We start from the raw sequence: 15,160 nt of genomic DNA on the forward strand, positions 1-15,160 counted from the left end.
GGGTAACCCCCTGCATGACACCTTTTGGCTTCGGACATCTCGAGCACCATTGTCTTGGGGGATATCAATTTAACCTGCCTTACTATGGACCACATACCCAGGTTCTCTGATGTTAGCAGATGGACCATGCTAATGGCCGAAAGAAATCTTAGGATGGCCAATGGCTCTCTGACTGGTGATGTACCACCCCATAACACATGGAGCAGAGGTTTATCAAAAAGCATTATTGACTACATCTATGTAGATGTTCACCTATTCACTGTAGTGGACAGATTTGTAATCATAGAACAAACCCATAATGACCATCACATGCTTACTTTGTCCTGGACATGGGATCTACCAAATGCTAAAATCAATCCTCAATGGCTTAAGCAGTCAGTTATAGTCAATACTGCAAAGACACAAGTTTTGGAGCTCCACCAAAGATGGTTGCTGATAGACTGGGACCACTCTGAAATACTTTCCAAACCTTTTTTTTCCCCTGCAGCCGAGATTTTCATATTGATTCATTTAGCAAGATGCCATACGTCAAATTGATGTTTAATATGTGGGAACTGCTCTCTCATTGTCTTGGCAATTGAAACGTGTCTGTCCGTGGCAATGAGGTCGATGCGCATTCCACTCGATTGCAGATATTCCACTGATTTTATAAATCCTAGTTTCTCCATGGCCACTGAGGATGTACATTGTGTTACCTGCACGACCACCGAACTCACAATTTTCTTACTATCCATGTCCTGAAAGTGGTAGGTGCAGTACTTGGCAGAAAATCCAGGGCTGACGCACTGTCCATCGCCGGCTAGCCTGAATCGTTTGCCTTCGAATGTACTTGCTAGAGACAATTGTTCGATTTTCCAAGCATCACTAATGGCCGGAAACAGATAATCATGTTGGTATTTGTAGAACTGCGTTTTTTAAATTAAATGGAGTCCCACAAACTGAAAGAAAGACTTTAACTTTCTAAAACTGGATCTACTAAAAAGTGATGCAGCTGCACACAGTAGATTGCCTGCTGGCAGTTTCCCCAGCATCGGTTGTGCAGACCATGAGAACGTATGATGTAATCTACAGGCGGCATGTATTGTGACGTTACTGCCTTGTTTTTGATGAGTCACATGAATCAATGGCTTCCCACATACTTTCCCTCTGACGGAATGCCCACATTTCAGCATACTTATAATATCCATCAAACAACTGTCGAATACTATGTATTTGTCCTCTTTGATTAGACTGTCATCCTGCGTCAAAGTTGTTTCGGCCTGTGACGTTGAGGACATATCACCACATTTGAAAGAAATATCGCTGCTATCAAGTTCTGATGCGTCAGTGAATGCTGCTGCTGGTTCATTCTCTGTCATTTCAACATCTGCTACTTCAACATTGATGGGAGAACACAACAATGTTGACAGCTTTTTTGGTGGCAATTTTTTGGCGGGTGTAGATTGTGTAAATTGATCTGCGAGTACTTCAGAGCTATCTTCAATACATCCAGTATCATGTTGTTGCGGTGGTGCGGTCGTACTGTAGCAATGGTCCAATACAACTTTGCTGGATTCTCTGGACACATTCATTTCATTTTGTAACATTGGACATGAGCATCCCGAGTCTCAACACGCCGCGTCTGAATTAATAGTTCCTCCATAGTGTAAATGGTCTGGCAAGCAACATCTCTCATTCGCTTCACTGTCTGTATATGTATAGTTCGTAGACCCACGGGTAACTAGAGGACAGATTGGAAAAGGGATGTTCAGTTTAAACACAAGATAAAGTATAGTACAATTGACTTTAAAAAAACATAAAAAAGTCCCCAGCACAAAAAAAGTCTAAAGTTATTAACTGTTTGTAACTAACCTTATTTTTGTTTCTTTGCAACTTTTTTGACTCGACCATCAACATCTGCACGCTGTTGCTCCGATACGTATCCGCATGTCTCCCCTTCCTCTTGCGCTGCAACGACTATATTTTCTGTATCCGCATAGACAGCATGGAATGAGGCTCCATCGACTCTCTGAAACATAGTATTTTCATTACTGTGTATTAAAATATTGTTAGCATAAAACGCACGTGAGGACGAACACACATGTACATCTCAATAGCCAAACACGATTTAAACATTGTGTGGAACAATCAAACGACAAGTATTCGAGCTCTGATGACCTAGTTCGATGGAGCTGTCAGTATCCATACCTCTGGCTCTGCATGGACTGCCACGAATGATTGTATTGAAGAGGAGGCATCAGCAACTCCCTGAAACACAGTACTTGCGTTAGTATGGTTTTCAATATCGTAAACATAACACACACTTGGGGTCGACGGCACAGGTACATATAAAGAGATAACCACAAATGTTGCATTGTCTAAAAGAATGAAAGAATATTTAAAAATGATCAGATTTAATCGACTTATTTCTCCGATTTCTTTACATCTGCATCATCTAAATGGGATCTTGTGATTGTAGTGGAAGCTCCATCATCTCCCTGAAACACAGTACTTGCGTTAATAGGGAAGAAAGTATAGCAAATGGAATCACGTTATATGATCAGGCTCGATGGAGCTGTCAGTATCCATACCTCATGCTGCTGAAGAATATCTAGGGCTGTTGTCAATGTGGTGCGCACTTCCGAAAGCTGTTGCGCCGATTCGTATCCGCATGGTCCCGCTTCCACCGGAATTACTTGAATGTCAGGCTCTGCATCAAGTGCGTGGGTTGATGATTCAACAACTGCCTGAAACATAGTATTTGCATTAGTAAGGATTACAATATTGAAAACACAACACACGCTTGGGGTCAACCGCACAGGAACATATCAACGGCTAACCACAAATTAAACATGGTATAGAACAATCAAACGACAAGTGTTCCAGTCCTGATGATCACGGTCAGTTGAGCTGTCAGTATCCATACCTCGGGCTGCTGAAGAACATCTAGGGGTGTTGTCAATGTGGTGGACCCTTCAGCATCTCCCGGAAAGATAGTACTTGCATTAGTATGGATAACACTAATTATAACTGAAAACAAACACCAGGGGACGACAACTAAGGTGTATATCAATTGGAAAGCACTAACCAAACAATTGGTAAAATAATCACACGATACATACAAACTATTACTTGACATGCATAAAACAAGTCTGTAGCGGAATAGTCAAGTATGATTACCTGATACGCGCTAGAAGTGGTTGATAACTGCGAGCATGTGACGGAAGAAGAATGTTATTGCTTCAGATTCATGGGATAGTCAAGAAGTTGTAAAGATAAATTATTGTTTGATAATGAAATGCCAATATTTAAAATTGCCATGTAAGGAGACAGAATACTTGAGTAATGCGCAATATAGCACAGTTCCCTGTGCCCATATATAGATTTCGTTTGTGGGTTATGAAATCTAAAAATAATATATTGATAAATGTCATTATTCACAAAGCTATACACTCATATCCATGTTGAAAGTAATACAAATTGGAAACAACACCTAAAATATCAATGAATCCATTCGGCTGCCTACACACTACCGCAAGGCCTAAAGCTAAAAACGGACACTTGACTCACTAGTGGCAGATTGTGGACGAATAGAGTGTGAATAGCGTTTGCAAGCAATTTTCGTGTCGATCACCGTTTATTCTTCTTTGTTACCCAAGATGTGGTGTACATGTTCGAGGGAAAGTGCCGGCTGCAGATGCGGTATCAATCACCCCTCTTGTCTTCAAAGACTTGTTGGACTCTACTTTCCAGCTCATCCAGTGGATATCCGCAATGTCTGACCCATTCTCTTATTCGATCAACAGTTTTCGGGAACACATGCATTGTAGTGCCTTCAGATTTAGCATGGGTCTTCGAAGGGCAACCGCTAATGGAACAGGCAGGCATTGTTGAAAATTCTGAAAAGTAAATATCAAGATTATTATAAAACCTTGATGAATAAAAATGTCATAAAAAAGTAAATGAACATTACCATGCTCAATGCAAGGTTTGTTTTGGTCGCCGGAACTATACCAGTTCATCATGTGCGGCTTAGTATTTGCATAAATTACAGAAATGTTTTAAATTATGTGACTAAACTCTGAACATGTGACTCGTCCCTTGGATGTTCTGTCTTGCACGAAAAGGAACCATGCCTACATTATAGACTGGACCCCCGAAGGATGCAATTCGATGACAATTGACACAGATGAAAATAAATAGATCTATTGATAGCATAGCAATTGAAACTCAAGTCAAAAACAATGAGACCAATGACCATAGCTCTATTGGGAACTGTAATAGCAAATAGATTGAAATGTAAAAATAACCGAAATATGCCTAGGATACATGGCCTTACCTTGACCAACAAACAGTTGGATTCAGCAAGCAGAGCAGTATGTTGCAGGAGAACAGGTAGATGGCCACAGGTAGCACACTGACGAGTTTGCTCGAAGCGGTCACAGATAGCACGGCGACGAGCAGATTAGCATAGATCTCAGTGCTTCTCAGGTAGAAGGTTCAGGAGTTGACTTGCAAAGCACAAAGATGTTCTCATGAGACATATCAAGTGGTTTATAAAGTATTAGAAACAGGGGTGTGTTTGTGAATGAATGACATGTGTATGTCGTGGTATTATGTTTATTGCAGGGGGGCGGCCTGCCTCAGGGGAGGCCTGCCTGGAGACACGAGGTCTGAGGAGGCCATGCGAGCGATGGCCCTTGGGCGTGGGTTACCTTTTGAAATGTACATGCTGTTTGGCACCTTTGCCGTTTGCGCCCGTCACAGCCCCCCATGCCAGCGCTCATCCCCGGGTGTGAACTGCCTTTGAAAGAGGGGGTGGGATGGATGGGTCTGGGGCGTGCAGATAAGGCACAGGAAGACTGCTGAATGGAGATACACTTATGTGGATTGCAGGGGGGCGGCCTGCCTCAGGGGAGGTCTGCCTGGAGACATGGGGTCTGAGGAGGCCATGTGAGCGATAGCCCTTGGGCGTGGGATACCTTTTGAAGTATACATGCTGTTTGGCACCTTGGCCGTTTGCGCCCGTCCGTTGCCCTTATGTGATGTTAACTTTGCATGACATTCGCGTAGATGGGAACACTGAGCAGGACACGGGGCATCCATTTTTGTACCCCCTTTCCACTCCATTTTGGTGACCAGGCCTCACTGCGATAGTACAGCGCGCAGAGCACATGGCCCACAGCCTCGTTCCCACTCTGACTTGAAAACTTCAGAGGTACTTGCAACAGCTAATAAATGTAACACATCACTCTCTGAGATCACGGTCCTGCATGTGAACCGGCCTGAACCAAGCACATGGCTTGTTCATCTCCACAAACGTGTCCTTGCCCACGCACCCTCGCCAGTGGAAAGTTACTGCCATTCTGACCCTGTGTCCCTGCAAGGTATTCTCTTCATGTGCCAGACCACTGTCCACGCCATGATGGCCACCTAGCAGATCCCCAACTAACATTAGACCCCTACTGCAGTATATCGTTGCCTATCAATAACAAATGCCACATATCGGAGATTCTTGTGAGCACAGACCCACACTTCAAACACTGTATTATAGTGGTCAAGACCCTTGCCCTAAGGCCTGTATAATCCAATGTTCATTGATAGTATTGATACATGTGTGACTTTTATAGAGACATAACCGACTGAAAGACTTTGAACAAGTGTTATTTAATGCATGCATTATTGATAATATATTATGTTAGCTTAGATAGTGACCACCCCGCTTCACAGCGACCTGAACTCCACCCATTCCGAGCACAGGTGTCTGACGTCCATCCTTGAATGGAGACACACTTGCTTGATTTAAAAAATCGAAACAACCGTTGTTAAAATATATGTGGTGTTTTATTTTGCAGCTTATTTTGATGACACAAAAATACAAAAGTTTACACATTGTACAGTTCAGGTTGCAGCACAGCGAGAGAAAATACCTGTACTGACCGCTGTCACTCAGGAACGTTTCTTTTATGGCACAAACGGCACAGGCGGGTATCGCTCTTCGAACGCGGTGTCCAAGCCTCCCGTGAAGCCACCATGTAAAGGAACGATAGGCCACCAGCCTGTACCACCTGCGAAAAGGAATGAAATGACCAAGATAAGTTTAATAAACGTTTGTTGTCAATGACAATTCTTGTAACTAATGGCATTCTGCTCGGACAAATGCTATCTAGACACTGCACACTATTGAAAGACTTTCATGCGTTACAATGATATGTAGATGTAATTTTGGATATAGTAGAAGACCATGAAATGGGAGTGGCATGAAAAGCAGAGTATACTTACTCATTACTCGGATTACGAAGACGAACAGTTGCGCAAAGTTTGTGCATAAGCACCATCATTATCCTCAACACAGACCGTGTGAGGCAGGCTGCCCTGAAGTCTGGCTTCGGTGATGCATTGCGGTCGTGGTTCGCCTTCCGAAATGTAGGCCACGCATCCCGAGTTTTCACAGCAGCAGAAGTACTCCTCCTCGGTTGGCATTAGCTCGCACCGATTGCATGTGCACCAGGTGGAAACACCGTCCATGCAACTAGTTCCAGTGTCTTCATCCGTTGATTCGTCCTGCCAACTGCTGTCCGAAGCCCCATCGTTTTCGCGTGTTTCCCTTTCCAGTAGTTCTTCCTCGGTATACTCGGGCTCGTACATGTAGGGCATTATTGTATCCATTGTGTGTTGCACAAACTAAAATAATTGATAGCGGTGGTACTGGTATCTGTCCACACGGGCTACAAGCAACGAAGGTAGCTGACCAGAGCACAGAAACGAGTCACAGAACACTCAAAGTAACACAGAGGAATGGAATCGGAAATCTGCAGTTGTGTGTTGTGAAACGGTCTGTTTATACTTATTGAGGAAAGAGGCGTCCTGCCATTTCCATGGCGACACGTCATTAGCTGAAGCGCAGCGAATGTTGACACGAGACGTGCTTTGGCGTTGTGAAATGGGCGGTACGCGTCTGCTGATGACAGGCTCAGGGGCGGGGGATATGATTTAGTGCCGTAAAAGCAGGTCAGCCAGGGCGATGGGGGAAATGATAGGATTATCACAAAATGGCAGCTCCCTGGTGCCTGTTTTCGCGTGCGTTTAATGGACGAAAACTCGGGTAAGGTCCATAGGAAATTTTTCTACAATCGAGCGACTTAGGCTTAAAAACACATGGCCGACCCGTAGGGGCAATACAATTTTTTTACCAAACCATTATTTTAAACAGAGAAAGATAGATTTCAGACAGGAGAAAAAAGCAATCCTTTGATTACCAGCAATGGAGCGGCAAAGAGCCCTTGTAATAGCCAAGTGCAGGTATAGAAACTGGACCCGAGGAAGAAAGGCAATTATGTTTCAAAAAGATGGTGAAGCCATGTTGGATGCACTACAAAACAAAAACACGGCCTAAATTTGGACCTTTTTGAATAATAGTGAAACTAATAAACAGAGCAGCAGCCAGATTAACGGCGTCCTGGAACATCAATGGCTGAAACACTATTCTAATCTGTATGCTGATTCTGATAATGTGGTATACTCTCCACAATCATCAGACTCATGGGACTTACAATTCTCAGAAGAAATAATAGAAGACCTCATAACCAAATCTAGCGGTTTGGGAGCACCAGTCCCTGGTGGCCTGAGTAACTATATGTTTACTCCGAAAACTGGTCCACAAAATATTAAACATCATCTTTCGAGATATTGTATTAAAACGCACACTACCAACCTCTTGGTGCAAATCACTACTAGTACCGATCTTCACAAAAGGAGATTGTTCCTCGTCCACTAATTATAGGCCGATAGCATTGCTTGTCGCTCCGGGGAAGATTTTTGCCCGACTAGACTTGCAAGATTTTAATGCTTGGACTCAGTCACAGCAAAAACGAGATCCAAATCAGACTGGATTTATAGCCGGAATGGGAACCGCCATCAGATCAGTTTATTTTGTCTCAATGCCATCAAGGCCCAGGCACTTTTCAGCAGACAAACGATTTATTTCTCATTCGTAGACTTCCATTCCTCATTTGACTCTGTGTCCCGAAAACTTCTCATGTCTGAACTTAACATGGCAGGCTGTCCATCAACTCTGAGAGGTATCAGCTATGCACTACATTAAACACCTCAATTCAAGTTAGATTAACCACTGAGGGACTGCTTTCTTCTTCCATTCGTATGGCTAGAGGGCTCAAGCTGGGGTTCATTCGCGCTTCAGGCCTTTTAACTTTTTTCATACATGACATAAAGAATGCATTTGAAACATCATTGCTGATTCCCCCAAATTAAATGGCATACCCATTTCTGCTCTATTATATGCCGATGATTTGGTTCCCATTTTAAAAACTCCAATGGGCCTCCAGAATTTGCTGGATGCGTTTACACAATATATTGAAGAAAATCAGTTAACAATAAATCTTCAAAAAACAAAAATCTTAACATACAACCCCAACAAATCAACTCGCATTAAAATGAATTAGACCATAAAAAATGTCAGATTGGAGGTAGTGCTTCAATATACCTATTTGGGGATGAGTATTGATAGAGAACCCCAGAATAGAACTCATCTAGCAAATCTGGAGCAGAAAATAACCACTGCCATATCGCAAACAAAAATCATTCTTAGTAGATATGCTAAATTTTCTTTATGCCTGGCTTTGACATATTATATTCAGAAATGCACCCCTGGCCTATTATATGGATTGGAAACCATGAAGATTTTGCAAGATACATTCTTTAACAGACTTGAGGGAAAATATTGAAGTCAAGTTTATCAGCTTCCACAGTTTATACCGGTTGCCTGGTTGTGATATATGAGCTGGGATTGATATCTTTGAGTGCTCTATATCATTGGCGTCTGTTTGCCCTATTCGGAATTTGTCTCATGTCCACTAACCCAAAAACACTGCTAAAAACATTGTCTCAGTATATGATGTTCTCTAATCATGTATTTGCCAAAGAATGGATAGGAGGTATCTATCGTGTATTGGTCAATGTTGATGTTACAGTCGAGGTTCTTGTCTCTGATCCTGATAGAGCCAAACGAAAAATATATATAAATGACTGGATAGAGACGAGGAGACTCTGCCTACAGTATAAACACTTTGCAGAAAATCCTTTTGGGGGAAAAAGGTTTCGAGTGATGGAAACATATTTATGCAAGAGTACTTCACCAGCTATCAGATCTTCATTTTGCGGCTAAGATTTAATCTATGGCTGACTTGAGATCTGCTAGCGGAGCAAAAAGTAATAAATGCTGATAAAAACCTTTGTCGTTTCTGTTGTGAACCCTCCAGTAAGGAAACACAAACGTTTGATAATACATTGCCCAGATCTGGTGGCAGAAAGACACATTTGTTTCAGTAATTATTATCAATATCTGGGAGATCTGAATCCCAATTTAAGATGGCAATTAATTCTGACTACCCCCTCTACTGGCATTAGAATCGCCACTGCGAATTTACTGTCAGCATTGGAACTGTCTAACTTTAAAGATCCAGAAAATGATCTGTTGTAAAATGTGTGTAAATGATAGATGTGTAAGGAATGGACAGCTTGCAATGCTAAAATCTGTTGTAACAAATAACTCGATTGTTGGCTATGCTAATGCTTGCACCGATCAAATACGGCACATGATCATATTTCATGAAGTAAATTGTGGCGGCATGATATCTGGAGCATGACTTAGGAAACAATCATTATGTCATAAAGATCGATAACCCATAGAACAATGTGTATTAGTGTGATCTCAACAATTCTCAAGTGAAAAGATCATGACAAAGTATCGATTGTTTGCCTATTCTATTAAACTTCACAAATTCTACATTTGAAATATATGATTTATAAGGTCAATATGTGCAAATATAAACATCAACTGGCACTGTGAAAAGATAGATGAACAATGCTTCACATCAGATTTGTAATATGAGTTTGATCTTATATTTCATTTCATTATGTTAATCTGTTTTTATATGTTAAATTTCTCTGTGATGTTGAGTTGAGTTGCTTTTAATTTTTGTATTGAAAAGTTGATTAATTCAGCTGAATCAATACAAAAATCCCTTATAATTCGCCACATGGACATGTCATATTAATAACAATTATATATATTCAGATTTGCAACAGTATTCAAATCCAATGTCAGCCTTTTGGTTTGAAGGTTGCATTCAAAACAGAGTTATTATAATATGCCAATGTATTAATAGTTCATCCATTTTAATGTATCCTTTTCACTTGCTCATTGTTTTTTTAATGAAGTCTGATCTAACTTTATTTTTCAGATCAGAGAAATGTTTCTAAAGTTACCTCTGAAAATGTATTTCCCACTTGTCACTTTAAAATACATCGTTTTTTTAAGGCACATTACAATTTGGTATGAATTACATGTGTTGCAAGGGTCCTGTATCAACGGAGACATCTGCTCCTATGAACAAAAGGCTCTTGATATAGGCTTCTTTTAATGGAGAAGACATTATGCATGATGGCTGATTTCTCTGCCATGTCAGCGGTCTGGACTTGTTTGATGCCTCTTCTACTAAGAATGTTCATTACAGACCCACTAGATCCTGAACCTATTATCCTTCCTATTTTCTTAAAAATAAAAGTACATGGAATTGAGCCGAATACAAAATCAAGCTGACATTTAGTGTATTTGTAGTGTCTTTGTAAATGGGAACAATGCACTATTCTGGGTACCCAGAATAGTGCATTGTTCCCATTTACAAAGACACTACAAATTCAAATTGTATTCGGCTCAATTCCATGTACTTTTATTTTTAAAAAGATAGGAAGGACAATAGGTTCAGGATCTAGTGGGTCTATAATGAACATTCTTAGTTAGCCTTTTGAATGCCTTGTTTACAGAGCTGGAAAATGTAGTCTGTTTTCAAGAAAGCTTGTCCTTGCATAAATGTACAGTTTATGTGAACCAAAGTTCACAGCTTAGGTTCACATTACATAAAAGCTGCATGAGATGTTCTGTCCCATGTAACAGAAATTTACTATTTACCTTGTCTTGATTTTTAATAACACTTACATAATTGTTCAATTCATAACTATACTAAACTACTTATGTGATTAACAATTAACATTCTGTCCATCATTGCTTGTAAAAATCTGAAATACAAGTTGTATAGTTTATTGTACTTCCCTTTTCATGATTCCATATATACAAAAGCTTCTTTGCATTAGCTAATTTTGTTTCTCTGTAAAACATTTGGGCCCTGATTCACAGAGCGTCTTCTAATGGGGTTTTGCCTTTATAAAACGCTTCTGTGAATCAGGCCCAAAAGGCCTGATTCACAGAACATTTTCCAGTGGGATTGCACCATTGTAAAACGCTTTGTTGAATCAGTCACTTAATCTCTTCTTGTTTAACTCGAGTACAGGATATTTCAGTGAAAGACATCATCCCGAGATGACATTATTCCATGTTGGGCATTGCATTCAATCTAATCATACCAAACAGAAGGGTGTTGAATAGATTGCGGTTTTCAGCAGTAACATACCATCATGATTCTATCATCATTTCTGCTTAAAGAAGTGGAATAGCAATACTGATTTTGTATGAGTTTATTATTTATAATATCTAACTCGGTTTTACAACTGATGTCATTGCTTCTATATCACTGAACTAACTGATACTCATCAGATTCCTAACCGCTACATCATTACATTACATTAAACCATTTCGATGTACATGTGATTTTAACTAAACCAAAAGAATGAATGTAAAAAATAACAAATAAAAAATAAGTAATGAAATAATAACGAAATACATGGATGCTAATGAAAAGGCGAAAAAATAATGAATACAAAACAACAAACATTAATCATTACCGATGGTTGCAAGCTAGCTAGAATAAATAACCTAAAATATACCCATTGGACTGGCATTCTAACAAGACGTGGCAAGAAAAGAAACCCACAGTTTCACAAAGTATTTGGAATTGTTACTTGGCCAGCATCCAAGAAACCCCCGAAACAAATAATTTCATAGAAGGCAGGAACAACAGCCTATGGCACAAATTCAGCACCATTAATGCCACATTATGGAGTTTTATTAAACAACTGATAAGCAAACATTCATTCACTGAATTACAAATTGCTCAACCAATATCGGGAGACAAAACAGAAATTCACAGGAAAAAGTACAGAGATTCTGCAAGTAGACTAAACGAATGCATACCTTCGAAAAGTTTGAACCAATTTCTTATCTACAGAGTGTTGCTTTTAACCTAAAGTACTAATACCAAAATAAGGCAAAAATACAACTTCGATCTAAATAAAAACAATGGCATACATGAAGAAAAAGCAGTTTAAATTGACTTACCTTTGTAGACTTGACGGATGAACAAAGCAATTGTAAATAGTTTATCCATGCCAATTCAAATTTCACGGTAAGTCCATTAAACCAAGACAAACCGAAAATAAATACACTGTGAGACAAAGCCCAAATTATTAAAGCACAACCCAACGCATCTAAAAAAAAAGAAGGATAAAACGTGAAAAAATCCAATTCAAAATCGCACCCAACCCGGTCTGAACAAATTTCCATAATCCAGAAAGAATTACAAAAATCCTTAAAAAAAAATCCAAATCCAGGAAAGGAGCCTAAAAACTCCACCAATAACCAATCGAAAAAAATGCAAATCCAGGGTCCAGCAGCACCTCCGGTCGGATCCCAGGAGCAGACAAAAAGGCAGATATGAACTTCCGTTGACGTCACGATGGAAAAACACATATAAGCGAGCAACAACAAATGGTCAAAAATAAAATTGCACCCTGCGTTAATATTTGAAAAAGTAACATTATATAATTATTGAAGGACAATGCATAATTCGATATTTTATATTATCATATCGAATCTTTATTACATTAGTTAATAAAGAAATGCGTTCATTATTATTAGTTATTATTGTGTTCATGATTTTTTCTTTCGGTATTGTCACTGCATACCGCTTTTCCAGCACTACACACTCATAAACCCAGCACAATTTCCTTTCTGTCTGTTGGATGTGTTTTATCTTTTAGGCTGCAGAACTGGGAGAAAGGGTATATTGTATTTCTAAATTAATTTGCATTTAGCGTTTATTGCATGTTATTGTTCCATAATTTCACAGCACTCCCTTCCTTGGTCTTTCAGCTTCTAGCACCTTCCAGATGTTTAACGAGGACCATGAAAAATGTGCTGAAGTCAAACACTTTAGAGATATGACAGTTGCACCCTGTGATATTAACTCGACCGAGCAGCAGTTCCAGTGGCTCTCCGGGGGGAGGTTATTGAGCGTGGCCACCCGACTGTGTGTGGGGGTCCCAAACAAAAGCACCCGTCTCCCTGTCCGTCTATACCCCTGCAACGCGCAGAGTGAGCTTCAGCAATGGGGGTGCACCAACGGTACGCTGCTTGGCATCCAGGGGGCAGACCTGTACTTCAACTACGGCAACAACCGTCACATGCTGGTCATGTTATACACTGGGACCGGGCCCTGGAGCCGCTGGGTTATCCATGGGACCCACGATAGTGTGTGCTCCTGGTCCTGTGAGGGTAAGTCCTACCAACCATCTGTTTAAATGACTTACAGGCCCTCTACTCTATAATATAGGGCCTTTACTTCCTAGATTGTACTTTATAGACGCTCAACTGCCAATGCCTGAAATGTGTAGGCACTCAGCGGCTCATACATATCCTATAGAAAACTCACTGTCTGTTTTGTATCTATTATTGGCCCTCTGCTGCCCCTTCCATACATCACTGAGTCCTTCTTGCTTTTCTATATGTAAATGGATTTCCTCTGCTTCTTCTATATATTACTAGGTTTCAATGGTCTCCTCTATGTTACGTAGACCTTCTGCTGCTGCTTATAAATTGAATCAAAACCCCTCTACTATACCATATATTACAAGCCTCCACTGCCTCTAACATGTTATGTAAGGCCTGCACTTCACAGAGCCTCTACTACCTTGTCTCTGCATTGTGGGGCCTTCTCTTTCTCTTGCACATATAGGTCACCTCCAGTAAATGTAACAGACCCTCCATTTCACTGGGTATTATTGGGTGCTCAATATAATTGACTCTAAACCTGAGCTTTTGTCTTTCTCTCTGCAGTTTCCTCACCCTGCCAGAGAGGTTGGACCTTCTTCCAGGACCACTGTTACTACTTCTCCTACTCCGCAGACTCATGGGACGCTGCCAGCCGCTGGTGCCTGTCCCAGGCCTCGCTCCTGGTGACCATAAATAGTAAGGAGGAACAGGTAAACTACAAAACACCTTCATGGCCGGTGGTTCGCCTTTTTCCCCAAATGAGGCTATATCAAAGACCCAGGCAGAGCAGGGGCCTGCATCCTCTGGCTTATCACATGGTTGGACTACAGCTCCCATGAAACCCCCCATCCCAAATATATGGGTTTGGTCTGATGGGCGCTGTAGTGCAAAACATCCAGAAAGTCAAAGGTTTCAGATTCTGGAGAAAAAAAGTAGGGCAGCCTCTACGTTATGCCACACAGACATTTGCAGATGTTCTTTCAATCTTTACCTGCCCTTCGGTGTTGCTTTGGACCAAAATACCAAGCATCACTCAAGTTATAAATACCCAAAATGTTAGAGAATTTATCGGATTCAATAAATACACCTGAACATCTATTTCAGGGGTCAGCAACCTTTAGTTCTCCAGATATTTTCAACTGCAACCCTCATCAGCCTTAGATTTTATAGGGGATGTTGAGGGATCATGGGAGTTGTAGCCAAAAACCTCTGGAGAGCTGCAAGTTTCAGACTCCTGATCATTGCATTCAATAGTTCATTTAATTCAAAACATGTATCCCTTGTAGCTGGTGATTTACAGAACACACAGCAATCACAATAAATTGAAAACAATGCATAACAGTAGTTCAGGGTGCAAGGGGTGCACATTCGACTACCACGAAGGTTTAAAAATAGCCTAAAAAACACTGCAAACTGGTGAACTGGAAATATACAACAGTCATTCTTTCAATGATAGTATTGTTTTAAAATCATCTTATATCATCAGAAAGGTTTCCAATCGATGGGAGCTGGGTAAACTATTCCAAAAAATAGGTGCCAAACAAGAAAATGCTGGGCAAAGGTTTTTCAAGCTTTTGGAATCTCAAACAGAAAACTCCTTTGCATCTCTAATAGGACCAGAGTCACTTTTGGAGGCTGTAAAATGATATCCTTAAA

General features: G+C 40.6%; 1 protein-coding gene across 1 annotated transcript in view; it reads left to right on the forward strand.

The window, feature by feature from the left end:
- Positions 1–15,160, forward strand: part of LOC138447672 (macrophage mannose receptor 1-like) — a 193,564-nt gene that overhangs the window by 110,759 nt on the left and 67,645 nt on the right. Inside the window, exons 5-6 of the mRNA XM_069603929.1 lie at positions 13,106–13,507; positions 14,069–14,214. Coding sequence (XP_069460030.1) covers positions 13,106–13,507; positions 14,069–14,214 — 548 coding nt within the window. The remainder of the gene's footprint in view (positions 1–13,105; positions 13,508–14,068; positions 14,215–15,160) is intronic.

The sequence above is a fragment of the Ambystoma mexicanum genome, chromosome 3q, assembly GCF_040938575.1.
Source record: "Ambystoma mexicanum isolate Mex_15411 chromosome 3q, UKY_AmexF1_1, whole genome shotgun sequence".
Lineage (NCBI taxonomy): Eukaryota > Metazoa > Chordata > Amphibia > Caudata > Ambystomatidae > Ambystoma > Ambystoma mexicanum.